The sequence below is a fragment of the Macrotis lagotis genome, chromosome 2 (assembly GCF_037893015.1).
Source record: "Macrotis lagotis isolate mMagLag1 chromosome 2, bilby.v1.9.chrom.fasta, whole genome shotgun sequence".
NCBI lineage: Eukaryota > Metazoa > Chordata > Mammalia > Peramelemorphia > Peramelidae > Macrotis > Macrotis lagotis.
Window position 1 is genome coordinate 215567706 of NC_133659.1, and position 27825 is coordinate 215595530.

A 27825-nucleotide genomic window follows, 5' to 3' on the forward strand; every position below is an offset into this window, starting at 1 on the left:
AAATTTTTTTTAAAAAGGTTTTCTTTCTTTCAAATTGGACTTTGGAGTGGGAGAAAATAAATGCTTGCTAATTTAAAAATAAAATTTTTTAAAAGAGGGAAATAATAATCCCACCAATCAAACCAACCATTTTGCAGTTCTAGATACCACCACTATATTGCCAAAGGGCATGTATGTCCAAAAAATTTTACATCATCTCAATTAGAAACTTAGGGAGTTCCATCAACTTGGGAATGGCTAATAGAATTATGGTACATTATTTTATGAGCTATTATCATACCATAAGAAATGACAAAATGAATAACTTTGAAATAAAGTGTGAAGACTTCTATGAATTGATGAAGAATGTAGCAAGCAGAACTAAGAGAACTTATACCATGAAAACAAAGTTACAGAAGAAAAAGTTTTCAAAGATTTTAGAACTTTTATCAATGCAATGATAAACCATAAGTCCAGAAGACTTTAGATAAAACATGGCATTTACCTCCTGCCAGAGATAGGATAGACTTAAAATACAGAATGAGAAATGCATTTTTGAACATGGTCAATATGAGAATTTGTTTTAAATGACTACATATTTATTGTGAAGGTTTTTTTTAATTGTTCATTGAGCAATGAGAGACTGTGAAAAGGTGAGATAATAAATGCTTGTAAAAAAATAAACAAGGATCTGATAACCTGGACTATCCTGAAGAAGACAACCAACATGGTTAAGGGACTCATGACCATACCATACCCTTATGTTTAAGCAACTAGGATTTTTTTTAATATTTTTATTTAAAGTTTTGAGTTCCAAATTTTATCCCTCCTCTCTCCTCTTTGAGATGGTGAATAATCATATATAGGATATACAAGTGCAATTATGTAAAACATTTCCATAGAAGTCATTTTGTTCAAGAAAATTCAAATAAAAGAAAAAAATTAAAGTGAAAATGGTATACTTCAGTCTGTATTTAATCAATATCAGTTCTTTCTCTGAAGCTGAATAACATGCTTCATCATCAATCCTTTGGAATTGTCTTGGACTATTGTACTACTAAGTATAGCTAAGTCATTCACAGGTTTCCAATGAACATTATTGCCATTACTCTGTACAGTGTTCTCCTGGTTCTATTCACTTCATTATCTATCAGTTTGTGAAAGTCTTTCCAAGTTTTTCTAAAATCATCCTGCTTGTCACAGCTTACAGCATAATAATATTCCATTACAATCATATACCACGTTTTTTTAGCCATTCCCCAATTGACAGGCATCCTCTTGTTTTCCAACTTAGCCACCACAAAAAGAGTGCTATAAATATTATTGTACAAATAAATCCTTTCCCCCTTTTTGGATGTCTTTGGGATAAAGACCTAATAGTAGTATAGCTGGATCGAAGGGTCTGCATAGCTTTACAAGTCTTTTGGGCATAGAGGAAGAAGGAATTTATAAAGTAAGGTAAATTAGCTACCTACTGAAGTGTCTTCAAGCTCTAAAATTTATGATACTATGCTTAGGCATGAAAAAACTGGGGAGGCAGGGCAAGGAGTTAAAGATACACAGACTTTAAGCATTATTTTGAGAAAGTAGGATTAGACCTTTTCTGCAAGGCCCTGAAAGGAATTAGAATAATGGGTATAAGTCAAAGAAAGGTAGATTTCAACTTGATGTGAGGAAACACTCCCTAATAAAATAGTATGGGCTAACCTGAAAGGAAATGTAGTTTCCCTCTCTCTAGATGCTTTCAAGCAAACACAGGATGAGACTTGAGTGTTTTGTAGAGGACATTCTGAATTAAATGACTTCTAAGATTTGGTGATTCTGTGATAACAGAGAGAAGTGACTACTGAAAGTAGGTGAGGAAGACACAGAAAAATTCTAAGAAGCAGAGCCAAAACTCAAAGCATTTCAGTTTGGGTCACTAATTGGCCTCACTCAGTTATAGTACAGTGTAATAAATGATGTTCATGATGACCATTATGAGTTATCAGGAAATGTCAAATTATGTTTAAGAAGGAAGTAAATAATATTTCAGAAACATCTCACCAATGTAAATGGATAAGCTTCAGTCATTTGGAAAATTCACATATCTAACACTTCAATCTCCTCCCCATATTTGTGCTGAATGAATAAGCCATTAATCTCAGTCCTAAATTGCATAACCAATGTGTTCATCCACCTTTCTTCCTCATAATCTGGTACTAACAGAATTGGCTGCTAACAGAAATCCCATTTGCCCTCAAAAGGGCAAAGATTTGTCATCAAGCATTCTCCAAGTAATGACTTCCATGCTGCAAAGACAAATGGAAATCAATTATGTCTGATAATAGATATTACTTCATATTCTTCTCCTATTAACATTGTTATAATGTCTCTCCCCCCATTGCATCATACCTTATATCATTGCATTATACCTTGAACCTCCCAAAGGTTTCTGGGGCTTTTATCAATAACAAAGAGAAGAACACAAAGCCAATGAATCAGTGGTAAAAAGCCTTTTGTTGAATTAGAAGGGAACCTTTGACATCAACATGGTTCAAATACCTTTTAATTATAGAAAAGTGAAATGCAAAGTGATATGACTCACTTCATATTATGCAGTCAGTTAGTGGATCAAATGAACTCTGAGGTGTGACTGAACAAATGAATGTGGTTCATCAGATAAGTGAGTTGCAGAATGTACAAATTTATCCCTATGGAGCAAACATTGCTCAAAATATTTTTCAAAATTGCCTCTAGAGACTGACTGAGACATGCAAGAAAAATCTTGCTAGCTGAAGGCTATTCATTACTATTCATTATTCATTGGGATCCAAAGTGGTATTAACCAGCTCTATTACCCATCCTGGATAGCTGGAGTCACAGGAAGACTCTTCCTGAGTTCAAATCTGGTATCAGACACTTATAAGCTATCTGACTCTATCACTTGACCCATTTGCCTCAATTTCTTCCTCAGTAAAATGAACTGGATAAGGAAATAGCAAACCACTCCAGTCTCTTTGCCAAGAAAACTCCAAACAGGGTTGTGAAGAGTCAGACACACTAAAAAACAACAACAGTAGCAACAAGAACTTCACATTTTATTACCCAGAATTGGCTCAGGAATATCAAACTCGCCCTCAAAGAAGATTCATCACTGAGTATATTTGGAAGAATGGGTCATCAGCTGGATTTCTGAGTACAGATATTTCTTTTAAAAAGTCCATTTTACAGACACACTCTGTAGCACCCCAGGCTGACCAAAAACCAGTCCTAAACTCTTTTCACCACACTGAACAAGATAGGACCAAAATCTGAATCCTACTAATACCTTTTGCTTCCCTGCTGTTAAGAACGGAAAAAGATAAGGTTGGAGCCATAGCTTTCAAAGCGGTTTATGTAAAGTCTGCGGAGACTGACATGAATAGCATCTCTCCCTACATGGCAGAGGATTCTGTAATCCAACTTTAGTTTCTCATTGCTGAGGTATTACCCTGTTCACTTTCATCTCCACTCAAAGCACCAAATGCAGTACTATGACTTTCATTCCAAAACAAAACAAAAAAAACCACCCCGAGATAGTAACTTCAAAGCAAAAAGTAGTCTAGCTGTACATCTGCAACAGGTCTCACCCAGCAGCACTTGGGCAAGGACATACTTACACACTACTGTCCGTCATGGACATGGAGTCATCGGTCAGTGCATCACTTGAGATTTCACTGTCATTGGCACTAGCTGCCGGAGCAAAGACATGGCCGGAGTTTACGTGATATGGATTGATTGGATCATTCCTCTTGAAGGATCTATAAAGAAAAAGTTCGTTAGGAATCTAGTTAATAATCTACCTTAGGAAACACAGATAATTTGGTGATTGAGGACAAATAGAGAATTGGGCAGTTAACTTACCCACTGGAATCACTACAGCCACAAGGCAGGATGCCTGCATACTCATGCCCATTAAGTAATTCGTTTTGGCAAAAAATAAGATACCACAAAAGTCCCTAACATGCCCCTTCCCAAACCAGCTAAGTTGCTCCAGTCCCTTTGGAATAACAGGTTAGCCCCCCTTCACCTCTCTCTGTCCCACTTTCTACTGGTCTGCATAGTTAAACTGTTAGGTTGATAGATGAGTAGTTTCCCATGAATGATAGAAAGAAAACTTTAAATCAATATTTAAAGAGAGAGAAATAGAGATTTTTGAGTAGTAATAAAGAGAGGTAAATGACTTTGAGAGGAAGATTGAGGGAAAATCATTCTTATACATTTGGCAGAAACTACCAGGGCACAGGTTCAATCCTGTGGGGGTCAGTATCCCAAGTAGCTCAAACAATCCAAACTACAAATTTATTCTGAATCCAGCTTGTGGAATAAAATCTGGCAAACTGGAGAGTCTGATTTCAACAATGAGAATTGATATTAGTTAGCTAGGAAGGCTATCCCTGGAAAATTATATTGGTGTGTTTTGAACTCTCTCCCATTCTCCTGTTCCCCCCCCCCATCCCTCCCCATTTATACACACTAACCACATCCTTCTGCCAAGAATGGTTAGGGCCAGCTGGATTAAAGTGAGCAGCACAGCTGTTTAAATGGAAAGAAGTCCTTGGCCCTTCTTGCATCTCTAGGCCTTTTGTTTCACTGGCCATTGGCTGGCTCCCCACTTTCAACCTCTTGAGCTTGGTCTTTTACAGAGTTCCTTCACATAACAAGTGTCTACTCCTCCCCTGCTGGGCTGCATTCCTCTGGTGTGACCAGTAAGGGGTTTAAGGAGGTAGAGATGGACCTTTTTCAGAGGGACAGTGCTAATACTGACAGCATGACTAAAGTTAGTTCCCCCTTTAAAGCCTGACCTTTGAGGGGAGGGTCTGAGGAAGAGGAGAGAGGCTGCTTACAAAGAATAAAGGAGATATTTACACTCAGCTAGATCTATCATGCTTTCCTGAAAGAACAAAGGATATAAATATAGACAGAAATGAAGAAGTGAATGACTAATGTCAGGCCCAAGAAAGATCTCAAATCAATCTGCAAGCATCCTAAAGAGAACATGGTCCTTGGATGAAAACCAGCATTATTACTCAGTAAAGAACATACCAACTCTTACAGCAATAACTACAATCTGTCAGAGGTTCTTAACCTTGGATCCATGAATTTTTAAAAAATATTTTCATAACAAATTCAATAGTATTGTTGGTTTCTTTGTAATCCTATGTATTTTATTTTATGCATTTAAAAATATCATTCCAAGGAGTTCAAGATCTTCAACAGGCAACCAAAGGAACCTATAACTTAAAAAAGATTAAGAACCCCTGGTAATGTCCAGCTAAAAAACAAGATCACTGAGAGATACAATCAAGAAATCATATATAATTGAATATCTCTGTGCATGAATGCTATGGAGCACTCAAAAATGAAGACATAAGATCATTCTTACCTTAACAGATGCTCTAGTATGTTGGAGAAGTTGAGAAGTTCCCACATACCAACTCTAAATCTATTATCTAAATCCAATCTCATTTGATGGATTTGTAAACTTATGCGTTTAAGTGACTGCCCAAGGTCCCATTGGTTAACAAAAGAACAGAGGTTAAATCTAAGGTTAGTTCCCAATTCCCAGAAGACTCCAAATTTAGCTTCCCATGTTCTTGTGTACTAATGAACTGAGAAATTTAAAAATGCAACCTTGGAATCTTTCATATAGCAATTTAGTAAAGTGGATATTATGAGACATCCTCTTTCAAAGAAGGAAAGAAGGGGTCAAATGTTAAGATATGATTTATCCAAGGTTAAACTACTAGTAAGTACTGAAGTAGTAGTTTGGATCTGTGTCTCTCTCCTGACTCTAGGTCCTGGATTCTTTTCCACTGCATCCTTGTCTCACTAATATCAAAGGACACAGAGAATAGGAAAGGAAGTTGGTAGAAAACAGTGAAAATTATTACAGGTTTGGATAATAAGATCCAGTGGGCAAGACTGAAGATATTGTAATGACAGACTGGAAATAACAAAACAAAAAAAAAAAAAGATAGTGGTGGGATGATTTGGATAAATCTTATGGTAACTGAGGAGCCCTCAAAGAGGACTTAATATAGTAAGAATCATCAATTACTATCTTCAGAGAGGACAGAACAAAAGAAAAGTATAAACAGGGAGGGGCAGGGAAAAGAGCAACAATGGGTAGAATTCTACAAAAAAGTTAGGGTAGATAGACTACTGGAACCTGGGCAGGGGAGACTGGAGAGAAAAAAAGAATGGGGGGGGGGGGAGTGTTAACATCTTCCTTGCAATTCTTTTAAAACAGAATAAATTCTCTAGAATGGTATCATAATCTTACCTAGAAGCAAAAGGGTGGGTTACATGTTTAATAACCCACCTGACTAGATCCATTGATTTTTCTTTTTTAGTGTCTTCAAATCAAAATCAAACTTACATCAGGAAAATATGGGGGTTCAATTCTACACCCAAATATTTACTAGTTCTCATATACCCAGAAAAAGTCAAACTACTCTTCACCTGAAACATGGGTACAAAAATACATTCAACATTTACTTTCACAGGGTTGTCTCAAAAGAGATGTTTGGAATATGCTTAGTAAATCTTAAAAACACTATATATCAGCTCTTAATAGTCTCAGTGATGATTAGTTAGGAAGTCTCCTCAGTTCTCCAGGCTGAGTTTCCACAGGTGTCCCACACAATCCCCATGATCTCTTTTTTTTTAATTTTCAAACACTTTGAGATGTAAATTTAGTGAGCTTCTATTCTGTGTGTGTGGTATTATACTCCTCCAAGACCTAGACCTTGGGAATACTATCATAAACATTAAAGTCCCAATCCTTTAGCACTTACATTTTGAAAGCCCACTGGGTCCTGTCCTCTGTTAAAGTCTCAAGATGAACAAGAGCTCAAGTCTCCAATGAGTGGTCTTAAGTACCTTCTTATAACCCCTAATCTTTTGTCATCATTACCATGTTAATATATCAGCAATTAGTTATTTCTGATTGGTAATCTTTCAACCAAATGGAAGGAGTTACATTTAATCAATCTTCTACAAGAAATTCTTCTTTGTGATGTTGCTGAACCACTATGGAGTCCTGCCCCTCCACCCCTCCTTCCCATACAAGACCATTTGACTTAAATCACATGTTCACTCATCCACGTTTGAAACCACTCAAACTTTTGCACTAGCAACTGACACATGGACTTCTTAAAATAAACCCCCTTCTCCTTTCACTTCCAAAATACTAGACTACTGTTTGAGGAGGAATTAAAACTGGGAGTATATTGCTCCTAACTCAGTTAACTGGAATAAAAAAAGTATTGGAATTTTTCTATAATCATAACAAGATGGGTGGGGGGAGGGAAGAAAAGTGAGCTCAGTTTGTAAGAACGCAGAACTTTGCAGAAATGTCCACATACTTTAAGAAAACTGATTAGGGCTGTTTTCTTGTAATTACTTTAAGAAAAAAAAAAAACTTGACCATGCTACAGTAATTGTACCCAGATGGCTTGATTGTTTCTCTCCAGTGCTGTTTTGCATCAAGTTGCCTGCAAGGATTTTAAATTCCTATGGAAAATGGTAGCCCAAGTTGTAAATGTCATACTGCACAGTCAATGCAAATCTCCAACCTTAATATGCAAAGTGGTTTCAGCTGTCAGGTGGCTGTTGCTTTGGAGATACAAGAAGGTCTGATTGTTTTTTTCAGACTATTCTTATCTCTTATCTTGACAAGATGACACATAGCATGTTACTTTCCGTACAGTGGGCCGAGCAAAGGCTTCCTTACAAAGGACAGTACAATAGAGGTGGTCTTTCTGGATCCTCTATCACAATCAATGCAATTTAAAATATTTGTTTATAAGTCTTTCCCTGTCAGTTTTGGGCTCTCAAGTAGCCACTCTGACAAATGGACAAGAATACAACATAAAAGCAGGTACACTTCCCTCTTTTACTGAGAGCCACACTAACTTGCATTCAGTATATTCTTGGATTCACATGTCAGGAGCCAATTAGGGTTATTGAGAAATACACAAACAAGAATATTTTAGAGGCTACTAGGCCATCAGAAGACCTCTTTACCTTAATCATGGATTGCTGGTCCTAGCATAGTTTTACTGTGGCATCTAGGATAATTGAAGCCAAACTTGGTTCTAATAGCTTCACACAAGTCAGGCCTCATCAAGTGAGTTCTTTCAAAGGACAGGAAGCACTTTGAGCCAGTAGAGGGCCATCTGCTTGGCCCAACTTATTTCAAAGGAAGGCCAAGCTTACTGATGTTAGAACAGAGGATTTAATGGGAGGCAGATGAGTCTACCTTGGAGAGGAATATACAAATACTGCCAAAGCAGCACTCTAAAGAAAAAAATACAATGGAGTGCTCTTTGATAGAGATAAAAATCTGTACCCCAAACTAAACTCTCTGGATGCTCTTTTCCAAAAATAAAAGCATTACCCTAAGCCCCTAATTCCATATAGCTTTTATTAGCACATATGGTAGTATAGCAGACCATTTGCTTTGTTTTGTTTTAAAGAAGTCTTACTAAAATTCGTATTATTGGGTCATTTTCTATGTATACTCACCAGTAAGACAGAGTAACCAATCGTATTCATAGCTACAGTCCCCCCCCCAATAAAAGTCCATTTCTATTCATCTAACCATTATTAAAGTGAATGGAACTAGGAAGGTATAAGCAGTTTAAAATGGTCCAGGTTCAAATCCCACTAGATTTTTGGTCTCTGTCTCAGTTTCTCATTTATGAACAAGTGTTTATGCTCTTGTTAAAAATAGATATTACCTGTAATACTTAACCTTACTAGGTTGTGAGGCTCAAGAGAGATAACTTAGGTAAAATACTTTTTTTATAATCTTAAAATCCAACATCAATGTTAATTATAATTTTTCTAGACATAGCAGTGCATAGGGAAACAGAAGGGTTACTCAAGTATAATGAAGTTGGGCTATACTGTTGATGAAGGTTTGACTAGGCCTTGGCATAGTTTTTACATTTTATAAATATGGGGGTAGGATGGAAAGAGGTACTCTTCTACTGACCAAAGATTTACCTAAGTCAAAAGAAAGGGAAGTTCTACATGAGTTTATCACCCAAAATTCCAGGCATAAGAAAACATGTCAAGATAATTTAATGATTCAGAAGGCCAGTATGGTGTAGGAGATAGAGGATTGGCCTGGGAGTCAAGTCATACCTAACACACAATAAGTGAGAAATTTAACCTTAATGTGCCCCAGAAACCTCAATTAAAAGCTCACTAATTGAGTATTCATCTGTGATAAGAGAGAAGTTTCTTAGATTGGTCCCCATAAAACAAAGCAAAACAACAAAAATAACCCTCAGACAAAATAGAACAGTTCAAGTTTGGGTCATCAGAATCACTGACAATGACAAGAATCAAGGGGTAAAATAAAGTGGCCTAATATAGTTTGAAGGTACATAAAATACCTCAATTCTCCAAAGACCCCTCCCCAAGAAGGTGAAGTTGTAGTGCAGTGTAACAGACAAGAAAAATTAAAAAAAATCATAGAAAACCTTGAAATGAGAATGCATTAACTTCCATACTCCACAATCCCCCTGTGCCCACTCAATACTTCACATAGCATTAATTCTAACTAAACCTGGTAACAAAACAACTGGAATCAGTCATATTTCATCCTCACAATGGAATAGGCTTTACCTGGTCACAACTGGTCTTCAATTTGAATACTAAGACTATATATGGGTATACTAGTCTTCCAATCATTCTCAAAAGAATTTGACAAGATCACCTGGGAATTAACATACAAAAGTATATCATCAAAACAAACCAGTTAAGGCCTAAGGTAAGTGGGTCAAAAGGAAGAGGCAGAAAACTAAACCCTTAAAAAGTGACAGCATAAGTCTTATACTATAAGACAACTCAACTGAATATAAGATCATAGGATAACAGATTTAACTAGCATATGGGCAGTATCCCAGAGGTTTTAAATCACTTGGGCAATGTCAACCATCTAGAAAAATATTATTCAAGATCCTGAATCAAAATAAAAAAAACACAAGCGGATCCCTTATTTTCTAGTTTTTTTTATTTGGACCACCTCTTGAGAGAGCCCCTCCCCCACAACCCCCAGTTCTACCTAGATAACAGACAAGAAATCTTGTCTAGGTAACTACTTGGTATTTATAGGAACAGCAACTAAGACATTACTCTATTCAATATCCTCTTCATCCTTTCATTCATCATTTAGTTTACCTTTTTAGTAAGTTCCTAAAGGTCCAAGTGTATGTCACTAAAAGCACAACTATGGATAAAATTAAATACCTAGAAAGGAAACAGTAGCTCACAGCATAGACCTTAAAGGTCAATGAGTCCGCAATTTTGTTGACTACTTAAGGGACTAGTAAAGAAATTAACTCTTTCCTTCCCCTTTCAGAGTCTGCAGATAATACTTTTTTTTAAGTTTTGTTTTGTTTTTTTGCTAGGCAATGGGGTTAAGGGGCTTGCCCAAGGCCACACAGCTAGGTCATTATTAAGTGTCTGGGGTCGAATTTGAACTCAGGCACTCCTGACTCCAGGGCCGGTGCTCTATCCACTGCGCCACCTAGCTGCCCCTGTAGATAATACTTTAAAATTACAAGGTTAACTTTCATGAAAGCCACTTGGAAAATGAAGAGGAAAAAAAAATAAGGGGGAACTGTCATTTGAACAGGTAGGATGGAAGCTGTTCCAAAGATAAAGTATCTTAAAAGAGTTGACTACTATCTTCTAAATGACTATCTTTAGAATCAACAAAGAGGACTCCAGAGGCACCCACATTTTGGGTTAAGGTCTTCATGAACTAACCATAATTTTCAAATTCCTAACTTCTTAGAAAAAATAAAAACTTGAGCTATTCTACCATCTGAAAAACAAAAATAAAGGCCCTTGGAGAACATAAGAAGGTTCTCTACAGAATTTTATTTTTAGGCAATATCTAATTCAGTATAAATAAACCACAATCTCAGTTATCTATTAACATTAAGCCAGTCTGTTGGCTCCAAAACTAGCATGCAAGTCCAAATTATACAGCTTAACAAAGTAATGTAAGTGTACATGTTATTTCCTGCTCTGCCAACAGCTGCTTCCCTTTTTGCATAATTAACCTCCATACAGATGGACAGTAGAATGATCCAGGGGCCTTTTAAAAATGCTTTACTTTACTCTTACTCAACTCTTTTCCAAAATTCCAAGCACAGTGGAGGAGCTAACCCACATCAATGACTACTCCTCCTGAGCTTTTGAGACTGGTAGGTTTCATACTTCTAACTTTATCACCCTCTTTTAATCAAAGAAGAACAAGATCAGAGAGAGCTAATGGCTAACAGGCTGCTGAGTCAACAAATCCTTGTGACAGTGTTTTCTCCTTCTGGTGTGAGGGGCTCTGGCCTAGTCCTTTCCACAGGTGTTGGTGACAAAGTTGAGTAAGATCTAGAAGGGTTTTTGGTCTACCTCTTTTTAAGAAAAAAAAAGTTCACAAAACCACACTTCCCCAAAGTTCTTACCTGTATGCATTTTCAACAGCTTCAGTGGACCTCACATTTGCTGTAGCCCTTAGAGTTTTGCTGGACAGGCCAACTATTGTAGGCAAAAGTTTGCCTTTAAAGTCCTCACAACTCCACTCCTCTTCTTCATTTAAGGTGGGGAGATACCCACAAACCACCTTTAAACTTCCAAGCCCACTGTTGTTAATATAAGCTGGGTTTTCTCCCCCACTCCTTACATATTCGAGGTATATATCAGAAGTCAAAAACATCTGGTAGGCATTTTCCTCCATCACTGTCTGAATCTCAGTCTGAGCTTGATCAAACATGATGGAATCTATCTGCTGTTTCTTAATGCTATCTCTTATGTAGGTCTTGGTGGCTGGCTTCAGCTGCTTGGAAACAATACAGTTATTCTCGATGTACCTTTTGTAAATTGCTTTGGCTACTCTTAAAGTTTTGGTATCCTTAAGGTTCATCTGCCTGAATCCATTGCAGGCAAACCAAAAGTCTAAGGTATCCACACACTGCTCCCTCTCCAGGAAAGTCCGAAAAAGGTAAGTCCCATCCTGATCCCCCAACAAGGAATGTAAAGACTTGGTCCACCTGGCCAGAGGGGAGTCTGGGGATGCCCTGCCTTCAGGCTCTCCCAAGCCATCTTCATTCCTCCTAGTGTTGGAAGAGATAGGCATAGCTTTGATGACTGGGCTCTTGCCCTGTCCGAGGTGCAGGGACTGCTGGCATGGTGGTGCCTCTCCTTCTTCTCCTGGCACTGGGGGTCGAGGGGCGTCCTCTCTGAAACTACTGCTGGGGTCTGGGATATGAGTCACCAACACAGCACTACTCATGGCGATGGAGTGTTTCTCACAGTGTCTTCTCTTCTTCCAGTTCCCCTCAGCAATCAGCGTGGTCTCTTCTCTCTTTCTCACTCAAGTCAGCAAAGGCTCCTCTGAACCTTCTCTCTGCAAGGGGAAAAGGGGGGAGGGAGGGAGGGAGGGATGGTGGAAGAGAGAGAGAAAAGAGGATTGATCTAATCAAAACCAGATCCACCCAACATCAAAGCGAGAAAGTAAACAGGCTTTTCAACTCCTCACATTCAAATCAGTAACCCAGCTATCTCCAATGTGCTAATCAAAAGTATCAGATACAACGTTTCAAAAGAGAAACCTGAACTCCCTGCACACTTTTCCAGTGAGGAGGTTTAAACAAAACAAAAAAAGACAGAAAAGGTTGAAGGAATAACCTTCAATAAACCCATTCCATCCAGCGAACCCCACACAGCATAGAGCCGGGTCTCCAAAGGAGCCGTCCCCACCATTTGCTTTCTTCCTTCCCTCATTCCTTCCTTCTGCCTCCTCTTCTTCTCCTCAGTTCTGATAACATCGGAGAGATCCAAAGTTGAAGTCGCAGGTCGCTGGCAGGTGAAACCAATTTCGCTCAATTACCCCAACTTGGCTTTGGCTACAGACTACTCGAAACGTGCTCTTCCTCCAGCATATGGTTCCCATTCCTCACCACCACACCCCCTTTCCTTTCCTCTCCACGCTCTGCTCTCACTCCTTAAAAATTCAGATTATGATCCCCAGAAAGGAGCACTCCCAGTCCAGTGCTGAAGCTGCCGCCGCGCACGGAGCAGACATCACGGATGCTGCCTCCGGACCGCCCCCCCCCCTTCCCCCTCGCCCCGACTCCAACCCCCAAAAGGCGCAATTATCTAGCTACTTCAAGACCTCGATTTCCCCCACCCGTCCAGGTCCTCGCAAGCCTAAAGGATACTGTAAGCCTTTAAGAGATAAACTGTTACCTGCAGCGCCCTCCGCTCCCGCCCACTTCCCCCTACCCCACCCCAACACACGCTAGAGTCCACCAACTCACTACCTTCCATCCCCAAACTTTTTCTGGGATCCAGGTGGCTCAGCTTCCTTGTCATCCTCCCGGCCCAAACACACTCACAAACACCCCTTTCCCCACAAAAGAATGAAGAATTCAGAAGCAAAGAAGGGGTGGGGGGTATAGACATACGAGGAATCGGAAGCTCCTCATCGGTCCAGTTTGGCTCCCCCGCCAAAAAAATATAATGAAGAAAATCCTCCAACAGACCAACCAAAATACACATTAGAGCCTTTAAGAGGAAGGACTTTCAGATACTGGGGCTGGAACCCAGCTTTGGTGGGGAGAATAAAGTCGGGGGGTCCAGCTTTAGTCATCAGAAGATGAGGTTTTCGGAGCTGGGAACCACGGCACGGCGGGAGGGGAGAGGTCGGAGCAGGTCCGGTACTTAGGAACCGCACGGGCTCAGTCAGACTCTGAGGGGGTTCGCGGTCCCGAGGACCAAAGTGTGATCTGGGGGTGGGGGTGGGGTAAAAATGGCCCAGGATGTAGGAGTCCCGCAATCCGAGCCCCTGGACCTGGAGGTCCGCGGCCCGGGGAAGTACAGGACAGGAGGCAGAGAAGAAAGGCGAAAGAAGAGCAGCTGGCAGAAGGGCAGTGGGAAAGAAAATGAGGTTAAACCCAAGTGTTGGCTAGCAGATCTACCTGAAAGGCGAAGGCATCGCGAAGCCGGGTTCTCATCTCCTCCAGGAAGGTTTCCCCCAGGTGCAGTCTTCCTACTCTTTGCCCAGACCAACAAGAAAAAAGAAAAGAAGGGGGGAAATGAAACAGAAAAAGGGGGGGGGGCAGCAGGACCCCTTCCTCTCGGAACCAAAGACACGAGGAGGAGCAGAAGCAGCAGCAGCAGTCTTTACAATCCACCCGGCGCCAGGGTACCGGGGCCGCGAAGACCAGAATCTTCAAAAGGACCAATCCTTAAACACTACCCCACACACATTAAATTAAAGAAAAAATAATAATAAAACTCTAGAAATGGCGACGGAGCTGGCAGAGTGTCTCTCTCTCTCTCTCTCTCTCTCTCTCTCTCTCTCTCTCTCTCTCTCTCTCTCTCTCTCTCTCTTTTCCCCTCTCTGCAAAAACAAAACCAAACCAAAAAAAAAGGCTAAAGATCTAAAGGCGGAAAAGGAGAGTGAGGGGGGAAAAAAGCCCTCACTAAACTCCGAAGCCACTTGCTTCCTTCGCGTCCTAAGCAACAACTGACCCCCTAACTAAGCTCTCTGGGCCCCTTAGGACTTCACAGGGAGTAGCAGGAGGAGGGGGAGGAGGGAGGAGGGGAAAGGGGTGGGGGTAAGAGAGGGGTGGAAGGGTACGAGAACTGCCTTCCTTTCATCTCACCTACCAAACACACACGCAGACGCGGGGGGAGGGGGTGGAGCGCGCGCACATAAATAATAATGATAATAATCAGACCACAAAAAGATCTCTCTGCCTCCCCCTCCCCCCGCCCGCGCGCGCGCGCACACACACACTTCCCCACTTGGATAAGTATTTGCCATAGATCTTCTGGCTTTAGGATCATGAATTGGAGGGGGTGGGGTGGGGTGGGGGGAGAACTCCAAGAGAATCTACTCCCACCCCCCTCCCCGCCCCTACGCAATCCTCGGCTCCCTTCCTCGCTTGCCTGGGAGCGAGCACCGAAATAGCTTTCCTGAAAAACTTCAAAGCCTCAGCCAAGAAGACATCAAAGGGTTCCAGAGAGGGGCCGGCGCGGGGATCGCGGCATTCTTCGCAACTTACCGCGGATCCACTCGTCTGCTGCTCCGCGAAACCTCGAAGGCTCCCAGCGCTGGGGCCCCTGGCCCGGACCCGGGTTCCGCACCCGGCCAGCCCAGTCCTTGCCCAGCTTAGCAAAGGCATCGGAGAACATGGGCAGCTTTGGCGGGGGAGGGGGGTGTAATAAAAAAGGGGTGGGAATTAAACAGTAATGTATGAATTTTTTTTAATCCAACCGAAGGGGGGGGTGACTGGGATGGCTCCACCACCCTTTTTATGCAAAAGATCCGATGCCTCTGCCACCACCATCCCAGCTTTCCTTCCCTCCCCCTCAAACCCCCCTCCCCCCCTTCTTTCAACACAGGTCTTGTTTCCAGCAGTCATTCCATGCACCAAATGTCCTCCGGGCTATTCCAACAAAAACTGAGCTGTGGGTTTAACTGTGCACATCAAAGGCCGGAGCCGAGAAGCACGGTCCTGAAAGGGAGATAAGCGCCTTTCTGCAACACCCCTGTCCCCGCAGCTCGGGAACATAACCCCCTCCCCCCTACATACACTCGCGCACACCCCTTCCGAATGGGGGAGCTGCCCCAGTGCTTTACTCCCCTCCCGCCGCAGCTCTCGCCCCGCAGCCAAGGACACTCCAAGGCAGGGGAGGTGTCATCATTTTGGGTTCCCCCCTCACCTCAAAACATTTCTTTGATTTAGAATTTTGCATCGCGCATTACATATGCATCACTATACTTGTTAATATATGCAAAGGAGTTTGGAGACTCAGCATACAGATTTTTACATCCATTTTCAAGAGGATGATTATTATTTTTTTTAATCCCCGGAGTTGTTACTAAGTTACCAGGACCTTATCAAAGAGAAGCAATCTCGAGCCAACTCCCCCAGGCTTTGGAGCGTCAGAAGTAAGTGATCCCGCCGCCCCAATCATATTAGCCCAGCAATCCCCACAGTGCCCGAGGAGCCTTAAAGGGACAGGTCCCCCCCCACCCCGACACCCCCCCACCGATCCACCGCCCCCAGTCGACGTCGCCGCCCTCTCAGCGGCCGCTCGTTCCGCTCCCCGCGTTAACCCTTCCCGCGCTGACCTCTCTCCTCTCACAACTAGAGTTTTTGACTTCTTGAAATCCCGGCTTCTTTTTCTCCCTCCCTCCCTCCAGTCTCCCGCCCCACCCCCAACGACCCCCAGCCCCCGCCCCCAGCGCTGGAATGCAAGTTTCTGGGCAGCTTTCTGGCGGTCTCCAGAACTGCCAGCCCCGCAGCCGGTCATCAAACGCTTTGCTCCCGCCCCCGCCTCCCCCTCTGCTCTTTCCTTTGAATCAAAGTTTCCCTGGGGAGCTTCAGCTTGCTTACTGGGGAAGGTGGTTTTTTACCTGTGAGTTATACTGGTAGATCTCAGCCAGCCCCAGCCTGAGCACAAACATGCGTGGTTGTGAACGGATCTGTGAGTTTGAATGAGTTTTAGGTGCTCAAGGAAGATTACAGCTGGGTAATGCAATGGAACTGGCTTTAGGGGTGATGAAAGGGGAGGGAGATGAGTGAGTAGATGCCTCGGTGCTCTAGGGGAGAAGGGGGAAGCAATCCTGACACCTAATTAGAAGGCATTTCCCAATCCAATTAAGAGGAAAATCCGCAACGTCACCCCTTGTTCTGGTCCCAAGCCTCTTTTCTTTAGCGGGACACGCACACACAGTCTATGTCTCGTAGCCACCACACTGTTCTAGGTGTTCACATCCTCCCATGTGTTAAATATTAAAGACATGGAATATCTTTTCTCTAGACACAAGGTTTTAATGTTTTGAAAACTCAATTTCCCTCCCCCCCCCCCCCATGTTCTATCCTGGAGCTCAAAAGACCTCTATGGTCATAACCTCCTGTTGCCGCGAAAAAAATAGACTACAGACCCACCAACATTAAGGACAGGTTTTTTTTTTTGAAAGAGACAAGGAAGTTGTCTTTTTCCCCCTTTTAGTGCAATGAAATGCTCTTTGTAAAGTGATTACCTAATTGTTCAGTTTTCTTTCTTTTTTAATTAAAGTACACTGTGCACCAGAACTCCAGCCTACTGAGTGACAGTTTTCTCCAACAAAATCACCATTACTTTCAGCTCAGCACTTTGAAATCGCCAATTCTTCAAGGCACTTTTTTCACCTTTCCTTTTTAGCTGAACTTAATTTATGAGAATCCCTTTAAATGCAAAGATGCCTACTACAACCTGTTATTAGGCCTTCAGAAGAACTATTTTTTCTCAGCTGCAAAAAAAATAGTTTCTCGTTGACCTGCCGAAAACAGAAAAAAAAAAGCATAGCTCTCTCTTTACCCATCTAAGTATAAGAAAACAGCAAGTTCTGACGCCCCCCAGCTGGCTACCTTGTGCCCTTAGTTGCTATTGAGCTGGGCTGCTCTTTTGTTATTTTAGTGAGCCAAACGAGGATGAGGTTAACCAGAAGCTGACTGTTCTGTAAGGAGAAAAGGGATTGAGGGGCCCCAGAAGCACTGTTGTCAAAATAGAAACCACAAAGTCACCTCCACCCCCCAAACACATACAATACCCTTGATCTCCTTGGCAAACTGGCAATCTTAGTTCACTCTACTTAGAATTACATGTTATCCATAAGCAATTCTCGACACTCCCCCCAACACACACATACACACATTCAGAATGCAAACTTCTTAAGGTCCAGGACTATTTTCATTGTCTAACTACAATGTTTGGCACAGAGTAGGTATTTAATGACTATTGAAATGAATTTGATATAGCATTTTGTATATGAAATCTGATTTCTAAATCCATTCTAGGGGAAGAGAGAGGGAGGAGTCTATGAGTGATTTCTTCCTTGGAGGGTCCCTAATGGGGAAGACAAAGGAGGAAATGGGGAAAGCAACCCTATGGGGTAAACCCAGAATTCAACACTCAAGTTCTTAAGGAATTCAGGAGAATAATGCTAGCTTCTGTTCCATCATAGTTTGTGACTAGGTTGTAAATTCATACAGAGAGCTACATGTTTGCATACATTCAGTTGCATTTGTGATGGAAGTGTGAATTAACAACTATTTTGAAAAAACACTTTGAATTATGTGGGGAGAAAAAATGATTAAAATGTGACCCTTTGACTCATAGATCTCACTAAGCATAATCCTCAAGGAGGTCAAAGATAGAAAAGTATCATTTTTTTCTTGTGATAGCAAAGAACTGGGAACAAAATAGATGCCCATCATTGAGGAATGGATAAACAAACTGGTACATAAATGGAATGGAATATTATTACACCTTAAGAAATAATGAATATGAAGAATTCAGAGAAGTATGGAAAGACTGACATACTAATATAGAATAAAGTAATTGGAACATAGATAACAATATACACAATGACTATAACAAGGTAAGAGAAAAGATTAATGACTTCCAACTAAATGCTATATAATTATAATGACTAAGCTTGGCCCAGGAAAAGAGATAGGAGAATGTACCTTTCATTTCCTTGGAGAGATGGGTGATTATGAATAGAATGTTTATATGCCATCAAAGGTTAGTTATGTATTAGTTGGTTCTAGTCTATGTATATACATATATATATATATTCCCAAGAATTTTGATATAGGGAATGGCTTTCTAGGAAGAGGAGGAGAAAGGGATATATTTGGAAATGAATGTGAAGTAAAAACAAAGAAATAGTCAAAGTTTACTTGGAGGGAAAATGTGTCCATATATACTTAAGTGCATATTTCCACAATGACTATTGAAACAAAAGGGTACAGAAGTAACTGCCATTTGTTTACTTTCTCACCAAATATAGAGTTTCAACATAAAAAGATGCAATCAAAATCAAAACAGTCCATGTTGGAGAAACAGTTTTTAAAATGAAACATGGACACTGCCTTCAAGGGTGGTTTCTCTGTTTTCTTCTCATAGCTTCCACAAATCCTTTATTCCACCTACTGGGTCCATTCTGAAAAGTTGTTAAAGACTATAAACAGGGTTGCCTTTCACTCCCTGATGGTTTTTGTGGCAATCACCCTGAGTACCTGGTCCTCTGTCTTAGTAATAACACATCAGAACATTTGGTTTCCAGAAAATATTTGTCCAGACACTGACCTACCTAGTTCAATGAGGTTTACTATTTATTGCTTCTTCCATTATCAAGCACCACCAGCTAGTATCAAAGATGTATGACCTCCTAGATTTGTAGGGGTTACTTGACCACTTGTTGCTCATACTACTACAGGAGGAACAAAAACCCTCCTCTTTCTTAAGAGTGTATGGTTTTCCATATTTCCCTTTTTTTCCCCTGGCAGCAGATAGATCATGTGACTAATTGTAATCCGGTACTGTTGCCTGGAAACTGGAAAGCAAGGTGATGGATTATTGCACATGCTCACTGTTCTCTCTTTCTGTAAGAAGAAAAAGAAAAAGAAAGGGGAAAAACACCCCACAGAGAATGAACAGTACATTCCACCTAACAAGAGACAAGTTCAGTAAAATAGTGGTCCTTCCCTCCCCCCCCCCAAAAAAAACTGTATATGTAGTCAAAACTGAAATCTTAGTGAACAAGAATCCTCTAGAAAGGACCCTAAGTACTCATTTGCCTCACTTCCCCCATTTGAGAAGGACTTCATCTTAACTTTTCCAGAGGAGAATTTTAGAACTGAGTATTTTTAGAATTGGCAATTCTAATTTTAAATTAGTGAGGGTTTTAGAGTTGGAAATTCTACTTTAAAAAAAGTTTTTGTTAAATGTGCATACCCTTTGATCCAGCAGTACCACTACTGGGTCCATACCCTGAAGAGATGATGAAAAAGGGTAAAAACATCACTTGTACAAAAATAATCATAGCAGCCCTGTTTGTGGTGGCAAAGAATTGGAAATTACATGAATGTCCTTCAATTGGGGAATGACTTAACAATCTGTGGTATATGTATGCCATGGAACACTATTGTTCTATTAGAAACCAGAAGGGATGAGAATTCAGGAAAGCCTGAAAGGATTTGCATAAACTGATGCAGAGATGAGCAGAACTAAAAAAACATCGTACACCCTAACAGCAACATGGGGATGATGATCAAACTTGATAGACTTGCTCATTCAGTGCAACAATCAGGGACAATTTTAGACTATCTGTGGTAGAGAATACCATCTGTATCCAGAAAAAGAACTGTGAAGATTAAACAAAAATCAAAGACTATTACATTTAATTTAGGAAAAAAACTGATATCTTATTATGTAATTTTGCTATCTCTTATTCTTTATTTTTCTTCCTTATGGATATGATTTCTCTCTCATATCATTCAACTTAGATCAATGTATACCATGGAAACAATGTAAAGACTAACAGACTGCCTTCTGTGGGGGTGGGGGGAGAGAAGCAAGATTAGGGGAAAAATTATAAAACCCAAAATAAATAAATATTTCTAAAAAAAAGGTTTTGTTGCTATTTTTTAATCTAGAGGATTTCTTTCTTTTTTAGGATAAAGTATGGGAGAAATGTGTCATTTGTACTGGGGAAATGGATAGTGCCTCGTGGTGAAGAAAGGGCATATTCTACCTCTATGAGAAAAAATAACAGTTACCTTGAAGGAAGGAAGTTTTCAGAAAAAGTTGAGAGATTTTTTAAATGTCAATCAAGAACAACCATCCCATAATCACAGAAAGGGAGATTTGGGCAAGCCAGTCTAGCTTTGGAAGGCCCTTCAAAATAACCTAAGACAACTTCCTTTAACCCTATCCAAGTCCAGCCCAAAGATCATAGATCACAGGATTTAGAGATGAAAAGAATCTTAGAAATCATCTCCACCAATTCCCTCATTTTATAACACACACATACACACACACACACACACACACACACACACACACACACACACACATCTGTACTACTACTTCACAAAGTTGTTGATAGGAAAAGATTAGATAATATATCTAAAGCTCTTTGTAAATTTTAAAGGAGTAAAGGTCAATTATTATTATTGCAAGTGAAGAAACTGAGGCCCAAAAGAAAAAACTTGATGAAAGTCATATTTTATGCTCAGATCAGTGGGGTTTTTTGTTTGTTTTATTTTATTTTTATGAGATGATGCCTCTCTATTTCTTCCAGGTCTGTAATGGAATGGCAACTCAATGGCACAATCCTAGTACTTTCTGTAGAGAAACTTAAACTTGCATCATTTTTTTCCAACCTGTATCAGTGTCACCCTCCTTAGGCAACCTGTTGGCCCTCTTCTAAGTACTCACCACAAGAGTGTCAGACTTAGTGCAGAAACCAAATTAGCTTTAGCCCTGAGGAAACTCAGATCTGCTTAACTCAAGCCAATCACTAACCTCTGCTTCCCCAACATCAGGAACTACAACCATTCAGGTCTTCAATACCCTTCAATACCCTTCCCCTTTAGCCAGCTGCCTAAGACATCAGGTAAATTGTCTATTCCTTTCATTGCAAAATTAGAGGACTTTGGATATAGACTGATATATAACTTGCTAGACATAGTTAATGGATTGGATAGTTTTGCTGAATTCCTTTTTTCCTCTTTCTTTGTAACAAGGGATGAAGAAGAAGAGAAAGGAATATATTTTTAAGTGATGTAAAAACAAATGATATCAATTAAAAATTAGATACATAAATATTTTAAAGTAAGCACCTTCTAAGGGAATAATGCTAACAACTGAAAGTTGGACTTGATTTATAACAAAAGTAAGTGCCTTAGCCTTTTAGCACTGGATTCCTACCCCCTCATGTTCTACATGATCTATTAATCCAAATTTTGTCTGGTAGCTATCAGGTAATCTTCAAACCTCAGGTCATTTTTTTCTGCATATCTCCCAATGGGCCCAATTCATTTGACAGTTGGGAGGGTTTAATTGGTACTTTGGAAGAAAGATGGTTTGAAAGATGATTAGTGGAGTTCTTCTGTTTACTTGCTCCAGAATTTCCTCTTTTCTCTATCTTCATCCTCTCCATTTCCTTAGATTCTTGTATTTTTTTTTCTCTCCCTTTTCCTATACCTTCAAAATGGTGGCCAGGAAAAGGGCATTCAAAATTTCTCTGAAATTTTAAAACCCTGAAGAAAAATGTTTGAAGCTCGGGTTCTAGGGTTTGAAGGAGGAACAAACAGAAATGTTGGATAAAATTGAAATATCTGTAATATTGAATTTTCCAATGCCTTTTCCAGTAGCTTCTTTAGGGACATAAAATTGTATTACATGTAACTTGGTTTGCTCATAAAATGACTATGCTTGTTTTATTAAATTTAAAATTACCATTTATGAAAACAATGATTACAAATATGCTAACTAAATTTACTTTCAAGGACTTTAAACTTTTATTACAGTTGAAAGTACAGGCTGCTGGAGTTCAAGGAACCCTGAATCTTAGTTTTTGTCAGTTTATGAGAAGCAGACGAAAACCTGAGAACAAAATCAACATTATAGCAAAAGAAAGTTATCCTGTCTTTTGATACAAAGTTCTCCACAGTATCAAACAGATCCAGAAAAATCTCATCTTCAGAAAAGGGACTGAGAATAAAAGTATCTTCCAAAGTCTAAGCAGATCTTTTGCCATTTGGAACTTAGTCTATTACTTTCATTTTCCTAATGTGTTCTTATTATGTCACTTAGTTTTGTCATATTGAATTAAATCTAAATTCCTTGGTCTGGCATACAAGGCCCTCTAAAAATCAGTCTTTAACCGACCTTTCCAGCCTCCCATTCTTCCTCCTTGCACACTGTACTTTTCTACATTTATGGTCCCTACAATTAGAACTCCTTTCTTTTTATCTCTCTTCCTAGTTGAAATCCATCCTTCAGGGAACAGCTCCATGAAATGATCTTTCACTCTCAGGAATCCTCTCTCACCTAACTCCCCTTAGCTCCTCTAAAGTGGTACTTATCATATACTATTTTTCGGGTAGTATTTTATTTTTTCCACTAGATTTCAAGCTCTTTGAGTGCAAGGATCCTGTTATATGTGTCCTTGTATCCCCAATCTATAAGACACATGAGAGATCAGAGGGCATGTTGTATAAAAGGGGGAATGTGCCTCAGCAGGATTCCAAACTGTCTTCCTAGTTTGTGGTCTGCACCACCAGAAATAACCTTCTCAATGCCATGATCACAGATCTAGAAAGGAAGGTCCTCAGAGATCAGCTAGTTTAACTCCCTTGCTTATCATATGGAAAAACCAAGGTTTAACCGATGCAGAATAAAGCAAGCAGAACCAGAACAATTTATATTAGAACATCAACATTGTTACATTGCACCACATGAAAAAAAAATGTATAGACTTTTATGAACTGATACAGAACAAAATTATCAGGACCCAGAGAGCAATGTTTACAATAACAAAAACATTGTAAAGCAAACAACTTTGAAAGCTATAAGAACTATGATCAACATATTGACTATCCATAGTTTCATGCGACTGAATAATGCATACTATTCACTTTCTAGCAAGTGATTTTATACACATATATAAGCATTCATATACACATACATACAAAATACACAAATATATGTATTTGTAGATATATATTATGTTCACATGTGCATACTTGAATGTATATATACAACCAATGAGATAATTTGTCTTGACTTGATTATGCATATTTCTTACAAGGGACTTGTTTTTATTCTTTCTGTCTCTATCTCTGTCTCTCTTTCCTTCAGTTGAGGAGGCTAAAAGGGAAAGAAAAGAGATTTTTCTTATTTTAAAAAAAAGCAATACTTTAAAAATAGAGATGGGGAGGTCCTTCAGATGTGGAATGTTGCATGCACTTTTAGATGAGCTCATTTGTTAGTTTTGCTTAATTGTTTTATTTTGTTCCAAACAGCTCTGGAGTAGGGATAATATATAAATGTTTGTGATATAAAAACAAAATGTCAATAAAACTTAAAAAAGAAAAACAATGCCTAGCAAGGTTAAGTGACTTGCACCAGGGTTACAACAGTAGTAAATGTCAGAGGAAGAATTTGAACCTAGTTCCATCTGACTCCAAAGTCATCATTCTTTCAAATTTATATCATACTGGAATACAAAGATTTCCTTTGCAGCAGGTATTATAATCTGATCAAATGCACTTTAATTCCCTTCCACATAGGATCACAGAATGGTCAAGGAAGAAGACAGCTTTTGCTCCAAATCCCTCATTTTTATAGCTAAGGAAATTGATGACCAGAAGGAAATGAATTGCTGCAGCATTTCAACAATGATTAAGAGAGTGTACCTAGTTTCCCAGGACCTACACTCTTTTCCTGCTACCATTTAGCCCTTCAATCTTAGATCTAAGACATTTGTAACCTTCTAGACCACATGATAAAAATTCTTTTTTATGATAAAATGTTTTCTTCTATATTTAAAAAACGGAAATACACTTAAAAGCCTCAAAAACAAATTGAGTTTATCTTGGCATTTTACAAAGAAGACCTGAGAAAAGTATAGTCTAACTCAAATTCACTGACTGCTGAAGGAGCTGATTTTAGAATTATCAGTGAATTCTCCGTTTCAACCCAGAAGGCATTTTTTCTCAAGAACAATTCATGCAATCTATAAGGTGCAGAGAAGAGGAGAATTTACACTAGGTTTTGATATCACAGGATAAGCATGTGGTGCTATTCAACTACTACAAAAGAAAGAGAGTAGGAAAGAGAAAAAAAGCTAGTGGGAGATGGCAGTGTAACTCCTATCCCATGGCTTTTCTTTGAAGTAAAACAGATTTGTCTAAAGGCTAAGAAGAGATTCCCCCCAAAATTACAACAGAAGTGATTTTGGAATGGTTGAATTATGGCATATGAATTGTTCCATAAGATACAATGAAGGGGATCATTTCAAAGAATCCTGAGATTTGTATGAACTGATTCACAGTGCAGTGAGAAGAATCCAGAGAACAATTTCTACAAAAGCAACATTATAGGAACAAACATTTTTGAAAAACTGAGAACTCTGATGAAAAGTGCTACCTCCTCCTGGCAGAGGGGTGATAGAATTACTATGCAAAATAAGACCCATTTTTCATGACAAATTTGGGGATTTGTTTTTAACTAACTATTCTTATTTATTGAAAGGTAATAAGGGACCAGAAGGAAAGAAAATACATGTTTGTTAACTGAAAAGAAAGTCAGTCTTCAACTGACATACGTGAACTTTGGTCCATATGGGTCTCTTGCCTGAAGCACAAAAACCAGTCAACTGCTGTTCCTCTCTCCTTACCACTCCAGTTCAACTTCCTTTCTTGGGTGAAAAACTGCTAAGAGAGTCAAACCAACAGTGTACAATGTAGGGATTTTGGTGAAGCATGGGTTATTGGAGAATATCTATGCTGAGACCTGTTTAGAAGTGCCAACCTCTGTTTTACTGGAACATTACCTTCCTTGAAATAATTATCCCTGATATAGGAACAATATGGAATATAGTCTTATTATCAAAAAGGCATAAATTCAAATGCTTCCTTTGATTCCTACAAGCTATGTGATTCTGGGCATATTACTTAACCTTATTTTTCAGAAAATATTCCAAGACAGAAGTTCATAACTTTTTCTATAGTGTCATAGGCCCCTTTTGAATTCTGGTAAAGCCTATGGACCCCTTCTTAGATTAAGGATTTTAATTTAGTAAAATAAATTATATAGAGGACTTCAATGGAAAACATAGGAGGAAGGAAAAGAGTGGGAGAAGAAGGAGAAAGTGAAAAAAGGAGAAGGAGGAGGAAGAGAGGAGGAAGAGAAATAGATAACTTTGCTAGAAAATTTCAGTTATTTAAAGTAGTGAGGAAAATACTGAATTAAAAGCCATTTTTTCTTGTATGAATTCTTTTGGCAGCTAGTTGGCACAATGGATAGAGCACTGAAGTTGGCATAAGAAAGAACTAAGTTCAAAGCCAGCTTTAGACACTTCCTAACTGTGTGACCTTGTGCAAGTCATTTAACCTCTCTTTGCCGCTGGAGAGGAAAATGTCAAAACACTTCAGTATCTTTGCCAAGAAAACACCAGGAACAGAAGTTGATGGAGTCATGAAGAATCAGACATAACTGAACAACAAAAATGAGGCAGCTTTAAATAATATGAACTTCAACATAATTATAGATGAGTAAAACAGATCTACAAATAACATTTCATACAACCAAGATTAAGATATGCAGGAACCCTATGCCCTAGGATGACAGCTAGAAACTTATGATAAAATGAAAAGACCCCAGAGTTGTCAGAATAGACATTTGTAAAGTTCTGTCACTAAATATCAGAAAATTATGCATTTTCCTGATAAGAGTGATTTCCCTTTCCTAATCCTCCCTCTCCCCCTCCAATCAGGTCCTTATTTAGAGACTTTATTTCTTCTTCTAACAAACTTGTTCAACTAGGTTCTAAATTGAGAGAAGATTATAAGGCACAAATTAAATTGAGGGGATAGAGTGGATAATATACGAGATACTGACATACTAACTGCAAGAAGTGATGGGTTAGATATGACTGCATAAAAAACTACCAATTTTTTATACAAGAATGCAAGATAGTCATCTATGCTCATTTAACATTGGGGAAAATGGTGCTACACCTTCCTCAATAGTCCTTGAAGGTATATGGTATTATATGAAGCACAGTACAACAAATGATGTTCATAACAATGACTTGAAACACCAATAAAAAGTTATACATCATTATTTTATTCAGTACACTTTGAAATTTTGGAATATCACCCATGTGGACAATCTTTCTTTTGCCATCTCATCCTGGTATAACTAGGCATTTCCCTCCATAAGTAACCTACAGGGAATCTCCCCCAAGATGCTAAAGCCTCTCTTAAATCTCTTTACTTTGAGTAGATACCAGTGGGACACACTGACTTATTTATGGTTTACCCCTTGCTCTACCTACATGGTCAGTCCTTGTCCTTTTTCATGCAAATGTCTGAAGATACCCTTTACATGATTTCTCCTGCATAGTTATTTGATAGGAATACACTGCAGAATGCCAAGTATCTCTTTAGTGCCCTTTGAGTGACCCATAGCTTTAAATCTTCAGAGATTATGGTTTTCATGACTCAGTTATATAGTATCATAAAATATTGATATGAATAATATCACCCTCTATTACAGGAAGAAATTTGGAGTCATAGCATTGTGCAATTTCCTAAAGGCAATCTGACCTATTTTCCCTTCTCTTCTTCCCTCTCTTGGTCCACTTCCTATTCAATTTTATGCCAGGATATGTATAGGGCCTATATAAAGATGTATATACTGATAGACTAATTGCCCATTCAGCTGTTTGTCAAACGCTAGACAATAGGTATTCTTTATCATCTTGGTTTCTCCTATCTAGATATTTAGGCCAAACCCTTCTGCGTGACTACCCAAATCATATGGAAGTTTCAGGAGGTTGACGCAATCTTCACAATGTAATTCATAAAGAAGAACATTTGGAGGATCTCAACATCTATAAGGAAATCTGCTTTAATTTGAACTTTGTGTTATACACCCTCCAATAGTGGCATATGTATTTGTCTTTAAGTATTTAGTTATATGGTTTATAGCTTGTTGGATATTAATAATGTTTGCTATTGAACAAGGTTATCTCTATTGCTTTAAAACACAATTAGTGGTGGCAAAATGCTGGACCTAGAATTAGAAATCCGGAATTAGAATTTAAATCTAGCTCAGATATTTACTAGCTATGTGACCCTAGGTAAGTCACAACTATATAAATGCTAGTTATCATCATCACATTTTAAAAGATGGTTTTATGTATTTTTTAATTTATACAAGGAG

The 27825-nt window shown here is 39.3% G+C and overlaps 1 protein-coding gene across 4 annotated transcripts in view; it reads right to left on the bottom strand.

The window, feature by feature from the left end:
* Nucleotides 1-15415, bottom strand: part of AXIN2 (axin 2) — a 44059-nt gene extending 28644 nt beyond the window's left edge. Inside the window, exons 1-4 of one of the 4 annotated variants that reach the window (XM_074224734.1) lie at nt 15093-15415; nt 14001-14076; nt 11487-12427; nt 3621-3761 (exon numbers count right to left, since the gene is read on the bottom strand). In XM_074224734.1, coding sequence (XP_074080835.1) covers nt 3621-3761; nt 11487-12313 — 968 coding nt within the window. In that variant the 5' untranslated portion in view covers nt 12314-12427; nt 14001-14076; nt 15093-15415. Of the gene's footprint in view, nt 1-3620; nt 3762-11486; nt 12428-12780; nt 13040-14000; nt 14646-15092 lie in introns of those variants that run through there. The other 3 variants (XM_074224735.1, XM_074224733.1, XM_074224736.1) reach the window with 3 other exon arrangements.
* Nucleotides 15416-27825: the final 12410 nt, after the last annotated feature.